Source organism: Plasmodium relictum (assembly GCF_900005765.1).
Source record: "Plasmodium relictum strain SGS1 genome assembly, chromosome: 12".
In the NCBI taxonomy this organism is placed as follows: domain Eukaryota; phylum Apicomplexa; class Aconoidasida; order Haemosporida; family Plasmodiidae; genus Plasmodium; species Plasmodium relictum.
The window spans coordinates 1305876-1318216 of NC_041690.1; the positions used below are offsets into that span (position 1 = coordinate 1305876).

The window sequence follows — 12341 nt, forward strand, 5'->3', positions numbered from 1 at the left end:
AATTATTTTTAAAATTGATTAAAAACTCTTTTGTTTACTAAATTTAAGAACTTAAAATATATATTACAAATAAAAGATAAATTTTTTTTTATTAAAAAACCAACACACCAAAAAAAAAAAAAAAAACAAAAAAAAAAATTTAAAAACATGTTTTATGAAACATCAAATACATACAGATTCATAATTAGAAATTAAAGTAACGTCAATTAAAATACAATAAATTTGCATTAATATATATTAAAAAAAAAAAAAAAAATTTCATATATTATGGCATTTTTTCAATGATTAAAAAGAAATTTTTGAGTTAAAAATCAGTGAAATTCTTTTGTTCATAATTTATTATTTTATCATAAAAATCTTATAATATATTTTTGCTATATAAAAAGGAATAATTTGGACTAATATTTTTTTTTTAATTTTTTCACATAAAAAATGAAAATGACTTAAAAACCTTGTTAATAATAATTCTTTTTTTCATTTTTCTTTTTTTTTATATTTTATTATTCTTTGATAATACACTTATTTATATTTTTAATTATTACACTTATTCTCTCTAAAAAAAAGAAAAAATGTACATAAATTTTTTTTTCACTCCATAGTATTTAGAATAAAAAAAAAATTTCCGTGCATTTTTTCTTTTTTTTTACAAACTTTCTTATTAAAAATATACTCATGCTGTTTTTAAGTTTTTTTTCAAAACATTTAATATCTCAAAAAAAAATTTATAATTTAAATAATATAAAAAGGTTCTATAGCTTACAAAAACACAAGGGAAATAAAAAATTTGACTTTATCTTTTTTGATAATAGCAATATAAAAAAAATTGAATTTCCTATTTTTAATAAAACATTTTGTACATATAAGCATCTAAATATAAAAATGACAAGTACTGTTCCCCAAGTAGTATCTTTAGATCCTACTAGTATACCCATAGATTATCATACACCTGTTCATGATATAAAGATTGAATTAAAGGATTTAAGTGAAAGTTTTAATGTAGAAGAAAGTTTGTTAGTATTTATAGTAAATGGCGCAGGAAAAGACAATAGTTTAGTAAAAATAAATTCGAGAACGAAAGATAATAGCATAAATGAATTTTTAAAGCAAGCAAGTGCAGAACGTTTTAATGCAAAATTAGGTACGTCAAAAATGTTTTGTATTTTAAATGATAAAAAGGAGTATATTAATGTGGCTTGCATTGGGTGTGGATCTGTTAATGACTTAACAGAAGCAGATATCAGAAGAATAGTATCATCGTTAGTTCTTATGCTTCATGATTATAGAAATTCAAAAGTATCTCTAATTTTTGAAATAAAACTTCATGAAAGTTTATTTCGTTTCTTTTTGGAAAATTTATTTTATGAATATATGACTGATGAGAGATTTAAATCAACAGATAAAAACTTATGTACAGATTACATTAAGAATTTAACATTACATATAGCCAATGCTAACTCATATAAACAGGAAATAGAAAAATCACGTATTTATTATTATGGTACTTATTATGCCTCTCAACTTATAGCAGCTCCATCTAATTATTGTAATCCTGTATCTCTAGCTAATGCAGCAGTAGAATTAGCTAAAAAGTTAAATTTGCAATGTAAAGTTTTAGGGATAAAGGAAATAGAAGAATTAAAAATGGGAGCATTTTTGTCAGTTGGCAAAGGAAGTATGTATCCTCATCGATTTATTCATTTAACATACAAAGGAAAAGGAGAGATTAAAAAAAAAATTGCATTAGTTGGTAAAGGTATTACTTTCGATTCAGGAGGATATAATTTAAAGACATCTCCAGGATCAATGATTGATTTAATGAAATTTGATATGAGTGGATGTGCTGCAGTCTTAGGTTGTGCCTATTGTATAGGGACTATAAATCCAGAAAATGTAGAGGTTCATTTCATAAGTGCTGTTTGTGAAAATATGGTCTCAAAACATGCTTATAGGCCAGGTGATATCATAACCGCTTCAAATGGAAAAACAATAGAAGTAGGAAACACCGATGCAGAAGGAAGACTAACTTTAGCTGATGCTTTAATATATGCAGAAAAATTAGGTGTTGATTATATTATTGATATAGCTACATTAACGGGTGGAATGCTTTATTCTTTAGGTACAAGTTATGCTGGAATTTTTGGTAATAATGATCAACTAATTAATAAATTATTAAATTCTTCCAAAACATCTAGTGAACCTATATGGTGGCTACCTATTATAGAAGAATATAGATCTTCTTTAAATTCCAAGTTTGCTGACATAAATAATATCACATCAAGTGTTAAGGCATCTCCTATTGTTGCTACATTATTTTTAAAAGAATTTATTCAAAATACACCATGGGCACATATTGATATTGCGGGTGCTTCTTGGAATTTTAAAGCTAGAAAACCAAAGGGTTTTGGTGTACGATTATTAACTGAATTTATCTTAAATGATGCTATTTAAAAAATTAAGAACTGTGCATATATATATTTAGTAAATTATATAAAATTTAAAATATATGAAACATATTAAATAATTTATTTACATATTTATTATTGTGATTACTATTGTTTTTATTTCTTTTTATGAATTATTTTATAATGTTTGAAATCGTACTTATTTTTACATCTTCAAATATTTTAAGCTTTAGGTTTTATTTTATTTATATATATTCTTAATATTGTCTTTTTTATTTAAATTTTGTGCAAATAGAGATTTAGTAACAATATAGAAAACTAAATAGATGTAGTATTATTAAAGAAAAAAAAAGTTAAAAAAAAAATTATCTGAGATAAATATAATTTTAACATGTGTAAAATAAATGAACTAATGATATAGAAAATAAACTAAATGCAAAAATGCAATTGATATTCATTTACCTTATATTTTTCCTATTCTTCTTTGAAGCTACATATACAATATTATATAAGTATATTTTATTTTACAACCAATAATTATTTATATATTTTATTATTTTTTTTTTTTTTTTTATACTAATATGACAAAAGAGTGTATATACAAAAAAAAAAAAAAAAAATCTACATGTAATGATGTATTTTTCTACTTTTGCAAAATAATTAATGTAGCACTTATTTTGCACGTTTTTCAGTTAAAGAAAAACTGTAAATATTCTAGAAAAAAAAAAGTTCCTATACAGATAGAATAATTTAAAAAATAATATATATTACATATAATTTTTAAAGTAGACACATTAAGTAAACTATATTTATTTTTAAAAAAATGAATACTTTTTTTTTTTTTTTTTCCATATATAAACATCAATACAACAGTAAATTATATAATAAAAAAAATTTGTTAAAATAATTTAAAAGATTAAAATATTGTAGAAGATAAAAATTTATTAATACTTTTTTTTATATTATTATTATGAATAATTTTTTAAGAAAAAATAAAGAAAATTCAACTTATAAAAATATTAATTACGTTGATATCATTAGACATAATTTAAAAAAAAATGATGAAAATAACATTTTAAATGAACCGTATTTATGGAAAAATAAAATTGAGTTAAGAAGAAATCTGGAATATATAGAAAAAGAAAAAAGAACTTTTAAAAAAGATACAAAGAAAAATAATTATAAGGATAGTGAGTTAAAAGAAAATTGCAATAAATGTTTTTTGAAAAGAATAGAAAGAGAAGCAGTTACAAAAAAGGTTAGCATAAAATTGGATATTTTTAATAAAAGTATAATATTTGATATAGCTAGTAACTTATGGGATATACTAAACGTTGAAGGAGAAAACTCAATAGACTTATTTAACGATAAAATTTATAGTGATTTAACAGAAAAAGGAAAAAAAAAAATTCAGAATTATATTTTACCACATTTTATTTCATATTCAGAAAATATTAGTGAAATACAAAATGTTTTTTTTGAAAAAAATATAAATTTAAAAAATAAAACTGATAAAAACATAAATGAATTAAAAAGAATAGCAAATGAAAATAATTTATGCTTATTAATAAATTATGATAAAGAAAACAAGTTATCAGGTGAAAGGCATATGCTTATAACATCGAAAAAAGCATTTTTTAAAATAATAAGGGAAATCATAATAAATGAAAATTTATTGAATTCTAATAATGATAATATTATTTTAAAGTCTATTTTGCAAATATTGGAAAATAAAGAAAGAATTTTAAATAAAGAAGAAAAATTTCTTTTCAGAGCTTCTAATTTAGATAACTCAAATATATATCTAAGAAAACTAAATAATTTAAATAAAGTGAATTACAGGGTAAAAAGAAGTTTTCCAGAAAAAAAAAAAAATAATCCATTACTAAAAGAGGATTATGAAATTATACGAAAAGAAAATGTAATTAATGATATAATACATAATAGTATAATGCAATTGTCAAAAAATCCTAGAATAAAAGACATTATAGATGATAAAGAAAATAATACTAGTTTATTAAAATATAAAAATACAACAAAAAAGAACAGGCAATATTCAAAAAAAAATAAAAAAAAAGAAGTTTGTGATCCATTACATATTTTAAAAGTATTTTTAAAAAAGGATTATAATATATTAGATTACAAGGACTTTTTAGACGAGTTAAGATCATGCACTTTTCAACCTAATATTCATAAATATATAGAGGAAGAAAAAAATAATATAAAGTTGAAAAAGTTTGAAAGAAAAGAAAAAGACAATGAGGAAGGTGAAGAAGAAGAAAACGAAGAAGAAATAAAAATGATGTTAAAAAATGATAATACTATAAGTAGTCAACTTGCCAAATATATATGTAAAGCCACAAATGATCCTTATAATATAAAAAACATAAGTATTATGAAATATTTAAAATTATTTGATTCATATTATAATAATATGGTATAAAAAAAGAAAAGGAAAAAGAAAAGAAATAAATTTATTAAAATAATTACGTAAATTATTTTAATTCTTTTAAATAAATTTTTTCTTTAAATTACAACACATATGTCAATAATTTATATTCATATATAAACTTATTATAATAAACAAAGTTAATTTTATAATTGTTTTTTTATTAAATAATTTAATATTTTAAATATATATGTATGCAATAACATTTTTTAACATCTGCACCAAAATTTTATCTTTAAATTGTGTGAATAATATTAATAATTTTTTTTTTTTCTCAGGATAAAAATAGCATAAGTAAAACAAAATATTACGACGATCCCACACATAGAACAAGTAGAAAGAACTTTCGTAGTGTTAATAGCTGTAATTTAAATATCATAAAAACGAGAGGGAAAAAAAAAACAGAAAATATTAGTTGTAAAAATGCATGGGTAAATGGATTAAGAGGAGGATACATAAAAAGTTACTTTGATTTTTCATTAAATGATAAAAGTGAAAAAGAATACGAACTAAAAAAGGAACATAAAATAAAACAAATTGATTGGGGTGAAAAAATTCGATTAAATGGAAGGAGACTAAAAACAAAAGTTATACCCAATTTAGATTTAGTAGATAAAATTATAAAGAATAATAAAGCATACACTGAAGAACCTCCTACGATCATCGTAAAAAAAAAATTTTCTGAATGTAAATGTAAAAATGAAAAAAATAAACAATCATTAATGCATAAAAAAAATCAAAATAACAATGATTGCTTAAAAGAAACGGTTTTTAATTTACAAACATCTATAGAAACTTACAAACTTAACAGATCCCTTAGAATTAAAAATGAACTTGATAATTTAGGTAAATTAACTTCTTTTGCTCCTCCTAAAGTAATTGCTGTTAAATCAGATAACACTTTAGAAGATATAAAGCGAGAACTTTTATCATTACCAGAATCAGTTCATTTCATAAGTAAATTTAATTTCCTTCAGAAAAAAAATTAAAATATTTATCGTTTTACATATTTTATAATAAAAACAGAATTGCATGCTTTTATATACATTTCAATTGTTCAATTTTAAAAAAAAAAAAAAAATTTTGAGAATCCCTCCTCTTTTTTCTTTATTATGTAATTATATATAAAAATGGAAATCCTTTATATATATGTAGAAAGTTTATAAAAAAAAAAAAAAAAATGAATTTTCAAATTAATTTTTAATTCAAAAAAATTGAAATATAAAATTCCTTTTGAAATTTGTATAATTGTTTAAGAAAATTTAAAATATAAATAAGTTCATGTTACATGTAAAAAAATTGATAATTTAAAATTGTTAAGCGCCTGAAAGACGCGACAAAAATTTGTGGTATTATGCATTTATCGTACTTAATACACGGCAATCTTTAGTAAAAGGCGAAAGATTGATTCGTTATGTAATAAGTACACACACCAGAATACAATGAATAACATAGCTTTTTATCATTATGTATTTTTTTAAATATCAAATTTATACCACTCGGTTTTTTTTCATATCTTTCTTCCTTTTTTTAAATATATAAAGAAAAAATTTACATTTTTAAACTTGTTTTTAAATTTGTTTCTTTCAAATTTTTTAACATTATAATTTTTTTTTTTTTAATTTTTTTTTTTATTATTTTAAATAAGTTTTTTTTTTAATTTTTTTGTATCATTTTGTATATATCCTTCCTCATTTTTTTTTAAATATAATAGCTCCAAAATTTTTTTAAATATTAATAAAAAGGGAATATATATATAAATTACATTTAAAATATAAATAAAAAGCGTGAAATTTTAAACTTTTTTTATATACTTTTTTTTTATGTGACTCATCCTATGAGTAAAATAAATGTCGAATATATGAATTCAATTTATAAAATTATAAAAGAAATAGAATTTACTATTAAAAAATTCAGTTTGAAAGTAATGAAATAGTAATTTTAATATTAATATAAATTACTTAGAGAAATTATATCTTATTATTTTTGAATATACTTTCGAAAGTTTTGATATTTTCAATATTCATAATTATTAATAAGAATTTAGTTTTCTATAATTAATAGTTTTTTTTTTTTTTTTATCTTTTCAATATAAATTTTTTATTAAGTTATTCAAAAAAACAAGCATTATAAAGTGTTAAATATTCTATGTTATTTAATGTATATATGTTTCCAAAATTTAATTTGAAAGGTTATGGAAATTTTTAAAAAATATATAATTTTGTTTATTATTGAAGATTAAAAAAAAAAAAAGCAGTAACAAATCATATATAATATATATATATATATATTTTCATGATATAGTTATATGAAAATGTAAATAACAAAAAAAAAATCTCCATATTATTAAAATTATTTTATATTATACAATGTTTTTAAAATAAATATACATAATATAAAGTCATATAAAAAGCAGACTTAAAATATACACAAAAATTTTTTCAAATAATATTACAAGAATGTTTTATAAGACATATTATATATTCATAGTACTACTCTGATGATAATATTCAATGTTATTAAATTTTAACAAAATTTTCAATTTTTTTTTTTTTTTATATTGTATGTATATAAGTACACATATATATTTTTTAATTTTCTTTTTTTTTATGAATATTAAAATATGAAAATTTAAAATTAATAAAATTTATTTGCTCCTTTTAGAGGAATGTTATTAACGTTGGTAGATGCACGACCAGAACTATAATAAGGATTTCTTCTTTGATGATTACCTATTGAATAAGAAATTTTTTCTAATTGAGGTGGAACAGGTTGTTCAGATTCTCTTAATATTTTAACTAAGTCCCTAGCCAGTCTATATTTATCAGCAGTTAAAAATGTGAAAGAGGCACCATGTGATCCAGCTCTCCCCGTTCTACCAATTCTATGAACGTAATCTTCAATTTGATTAGGGAAATCAAAATTTATAACATATTTTACATTTTTTATATCTAAACCTCTTGAAGCTACATCTGTTGCTATTAGAATGGGACTTTTTCCTGTTTTAAAATCATTCAAGACCCATCTTCTTTCTTCTTGTTTTTTGTCTCCATGTATGCAAAGTGCAGGCATTCCATCTAGTCTCAATGCTTTTGTAATAAAATCAGCATCTGTTCAAAAAAAAATTATATATATATTATTATTATTTATTATGGAGCAAAGATAAATTTATTATTAATATCAAAATTATTTATTACTTTTTTTAGTTTCTACAAATACTATTATTCTATCGTTATCTTTAAATATTCTATGCAATAATGATTTTAAGTTCCCTATTTTTTCATGCTCCTAAATTAAAAAATAATATATTAATATATATTATATATATATAATACATATGCATATATACATTTTACACATTTTTATATGTTTAATAAGGATCACATTCTTGTTTTCGTTTTTATTTTTAATGAAAATAAAAACGAAACAAAAACATCATTAACTAACCTCATTGCAAATTTAAAGTGATAGGACTTAAAATATATATATTATTTATATATATTTTTTTTTCTTTTTCTTTTTCGACAATCTTGCCACCTTTAATTTTTTAAAAAAAATTATAATAGTTATCCACATGCATATTAAAAACCTCTGTACTATTTAGTTACTTTTATTTTTATTGTTCACATAAAACACTATTGCATTTTTGTGAATAATAAAATTAAAAATAAAAATAAATTACAAAAAAACAAAAATAAATAAAATAAAAAGTAAAATAAATATATAAATAACAATAGTAAAAAAAGAGGTAGAAAAAATACATGCGGACACTTAAAAATATCTTAAGGAAGGGCAAGATTGCCTAAAAAATAGAAAATATTTTTATTAGAAAAAAAGTTATCACTTATAAATTTGCAATGAATTGCTGTCTCCTTATTAAAAGCAATTCAATAACATAAAACAAAGTATATAATGCAATAAACCAAAAATATTAAAAGTAGAACACATACCCAAAAAAAATATGAAAGAAAAATATAAAAATGTAAGCATACATATATATATGTATTAAAATGAATATAATTATACAGAATAATGGTTATCCAAAAATAGAAAAGTAATATAAAACATATATAATAAAGGAAAAAGAAATATAAAGAATATATTATTATTTGTAAAAAAAATATTCATAGCATAATTTCATTTACACATTTTAATTTAGGATACGAATAATAAAACATAACAAATCCATAAAAGATATATATTTATAAATTATGACATAAAAAAAATGTATATTTAATTTAAAAAGAACAGCAACAAAAAAAATTATTTATCATTTCTTTATTTAAAAACAAAAAACAAATATAAATACAATAGGTAATTATAGAAATAAATACCAAAAGTAAATAAAAGGATAAAAAAAATATCTATATATATTGGGAAATTTAAGTTTGTAGCTATATATAATTAAATGAAAAAACCAAATTAAAAAAATTTACAAACATTAAAAGAAAAAAAAAAGGTAATATATAGCAATATGACAAATTCCAAAAAAAAAAAAAAAAAAGAAAATATAAAATTAAATATTAAATATTAAAATAAAATACTTTATAGAAACAATAATTAAAATAAGAAAAAAAAAAATAAATGTATTACCTCTATAAGATAAATTTCTTGTTTAATACTACGGCAAGCAGTTAAGGTTAGTGAACCAACATTAACATGTATTGGTTGTTGCTTACATAAGTCTCTTGCAAGAACTTGAACTTCCTTTGGCCAAGTTGCTGACCACATTAGTGTTTGTCTATCGGGTCTTATTTGATTAACAATTTTTCTAATTTGTAATTCAAATCCCATATCTAACATTTTATCAGCTTCATCTAATACTAAATAAGTAACTCTCATTAAATTTGTGACATTTTGTTCTAATAAATCAATTAAACGGCCTGGACATGCAATTAAAATATGTACTCCTTGTCTTAAAGCATAAATTTGTCCACTTTTTGGAACTCCTCCATATGCACATGTATTTCTTATTTTAGATTCAGTAGAGAATTTGATACATTCTTGACGAATTTGTTCAGCTAATTCTCTTGTTGGTGCTAATACTAAAACAATAGGTCCATCACCATATTTTAAACTTGGTTGAGCTAAAATATGAACAAATGCAGGTAAGATAAAAGCTAAAGTTTTTCCACTTCCGGTCTCTGCTTTGCCTATCATATCCTTACCTGATAAAGCTATTGGCCATCCTTGTATCTGTATAGGAGTAGGTGCAGTTATATTATTATTTTTTAGGGCTTTTATAACATAATCTGGAAAACCTATTTTATTTATTGACACAACTGGATTTGGAATATTATCACCTTCTAAAATTGTTATTTGATATTTGTCTCTTATTTCTTTTACTTCCTTTGTTGTTAATTTAGATATTTCTTCATGTTCTTTGTAAAAGTTCTTTTCAAATGGAACTAATTTTATGCTCTTCCAATCGATTTGAGTTAAGTTTTTACCAAAGTTATTTGAATTATTATTATTATTATTATTACCACCGAAATCGTTATAATTTGCTCTATATTGAGGATATGCTTGATAATTAGCTAAATTGTTGTAATCAGGATGATTATTGTATCTATTTTGATAGTTATTATAGCCTCTCATTTTTTTTTAAAATTTGTTTATTAGTATATACTTGTGTATAAAAATCTATTATTTTTCTCTTTTTGTAAAATATAAATTATTTTTTTGAAATATTACTTTTTTATATACTTTTTACTTTATTTTTTTAAAATTTTATTTTTTATGTTTTGCATTACCTTTTGTGTGTTTTTATTTTATGACTATATAATATTCTGATATAATAGTTATTTGTATCTTTTGTGTTTTAATTACATATTCTTTTTTATGCCAAAATTTATTATTTATTCGTTTTTTTTTTTAAATAATCTAACTACTTATTACTTTTAAATATTCTCTAATGTAGAAATATAATTATCTTAAAAAAAATTTTCTATAAAATATTATTTCTATATAATAATAATTATCTTTTATTGTACATTTTTTTTTTTTATTTTAATACAATTTAAGTGTAAAAAATTTATTTTTAATTTTTTTAGCATGAGAAGATTTAAAAAAAATTAAAACACATGATTACTCATTTATATATATATATATATATATATATATATATATATATATATATATAATTATAATAAATGGAAAATTAAAAAGAAAAAATCCATAAAAAAAAAAATATAAATTTTAAATATTTTTAAAAATATATTAATAATTCTTTAATTAACAATAAAATAAATATATAAAGGTCTTATAAAACAAAAGTAAACAAATATTTTAATTTAAAGTAAGCTGCATAAATTTTTTGGAAAAGTGAATTTTTATAAAAAAAAAATTGTATTTAATTTATAATATTAAAATAAAATAGTTTTAAATTTATTTTGATTCTTTTATTTTATTAATTACGTAAAAAAAAAAAAAAAAGAAAATGATGCTTAAAAAAAAAAAATTTTTAACGCATATAAAAATTTAAATTTGAGCACTTAATGAAATTATAAAAATTAACCAAAAAAAAAACGGAAAAAATTAAAAAAAAAAAATATGTAACTGAAGTAAAAAAGATATCTTTTTTTTAACAAATTAATGAAATAAGCAAAACGCATATATATATATATATATATATATATATATATATATATATATATATATATATATAATTACGTATTTATATTATTTTATCATGCTTTAAAAATTCAAAGGCATATATTACATAGGAAATAAAATTTTAGTAGTCTTTATACTTATTTAGATATTTTTAATTTAGTACCTTCTTTATTTTTATTTAAAAAAAAAAAAATAAATTTTTAGTTTAATTAAAAATCCAATTGAAAAATTGGGAAACAACAAAAATATAAAAAAATAATTTTTATTTTACTTGATAATTAAGACTGCTTCAATTTAAATTTATAAGAATATGCCTAATAAACTTTTAACTTATGAAAAATTCTGTGTTTAAAATATTTTTATACTTCCTCTTTAATAATATTCTCATTACAGTACTTTTAAGAATATTTTTTTTATTTTTTGTGAAAATGAGAATTTTTTAATAAAATATTATAAAATTTTGTATTATCATTATAAGTTTCCTTTTAATTATTATTAGAATTTATATTTTTCTTATCTCATTGATTATTGTTCAGTGAAATAAAGATATTCAATAAGAAAAGAATACTTGAAGTATTACTAATTATTATAAAAATTACAACTGTTACTTTACAAAAATTATTTCCACCATTTTTTTTTATAATTAATCATTTAAAAAATTTTAATATATATAAAAAAAATCTCGAAAAAAAAATTGGTTATCTCTTTTTTTTCTTTTGTTTAAGTTACCTCTGAATATTTGATGTATTAGGAAGTTCTCATGTTAACTAAAATTTTTCATATTATGATATTAAGAAAAAAAATTAAGCAATTTCATTTAAAAAAAAAATTTAAATATAAAAATAAATAATTTATTTTAATATTCTTTAAAATAC

The 12341-nt window shown here is 19.5% G+C and overlaps 3 protein-coding genes and 1 non-coding gene across 4 annotated transcripts; 2 read left to right on the top strand and 2 right to left on the bottom strand.

Moving 5' to 3' along the window:
* Window positions 1-672: 672 nt before the first annotated feature.
* PRELSG_1234800 (M17 leucyl aminopeptidase, putative) lies at window positions 673-2448 on the top strand (the record flags this gene model as incomplete). Its single annotated transcript, XM_028678146.1, has 1 exon — window positions 673-2448. The coding sequence occupies one exon, from the start codon at window positions 673-675 to the stop codon at window positions 2446-2448; it is 1776 nt and encodes a 591-aa protein (XP_028534464.1).
* A 924-nt stretch (window positions 2449-3372) lies between these two features.
* On the top strand, window positions 3373-5840 carry PRELSG_1234900 (conserved Plasmodium protein, unknown function; the record flags this gene model as incomplete). The annotated part of the gene is made up of 2 exons (XM_028678147.1): window positions 3373-4839; window positions 5130-5840. The coding sequence occupies 2 exons, from the start codon at window positions 3373-3375 to the stop codon at window positions 5838-5840; spliced, it is 2178 nt and encodes a 725-aa protein (XP_028534465.1).
* Window positions 5841-6170: 330 nt separating this feature from the next.
* Window positions 6171-6285, bottom strand: PRELSG_1235000. The gene has a single exon (XR_003699273.1). It is a non-coding gene; the product is annotated as a U5 spliceosomal RNA (small nuclear RNA).
* A 1203-nt stretch (window positions 6286-7488) lies between these two features.
* On the bottom strand, window positions 7489-10449 carry DDX5 (ATP-dependent RNA helicase DDX5, putative; the record flags this gene model as incomplete). Its single annotated transcript, XM_028678148.1, has 3 exons — window positions 7489-7961; window positions 8049-8139; window positions 9445-10449. The coding sequence occupies 3 exons, from the start codon at window positions 10447-10449 to the stop codon at window positions 7489-7491; spliced, it is 1569 nt and encodes a 522-aa protein (XP_028534466.1).
* Between the last annotated feature and the right edge of the window lie 1892 nt (window positions 10450-12341).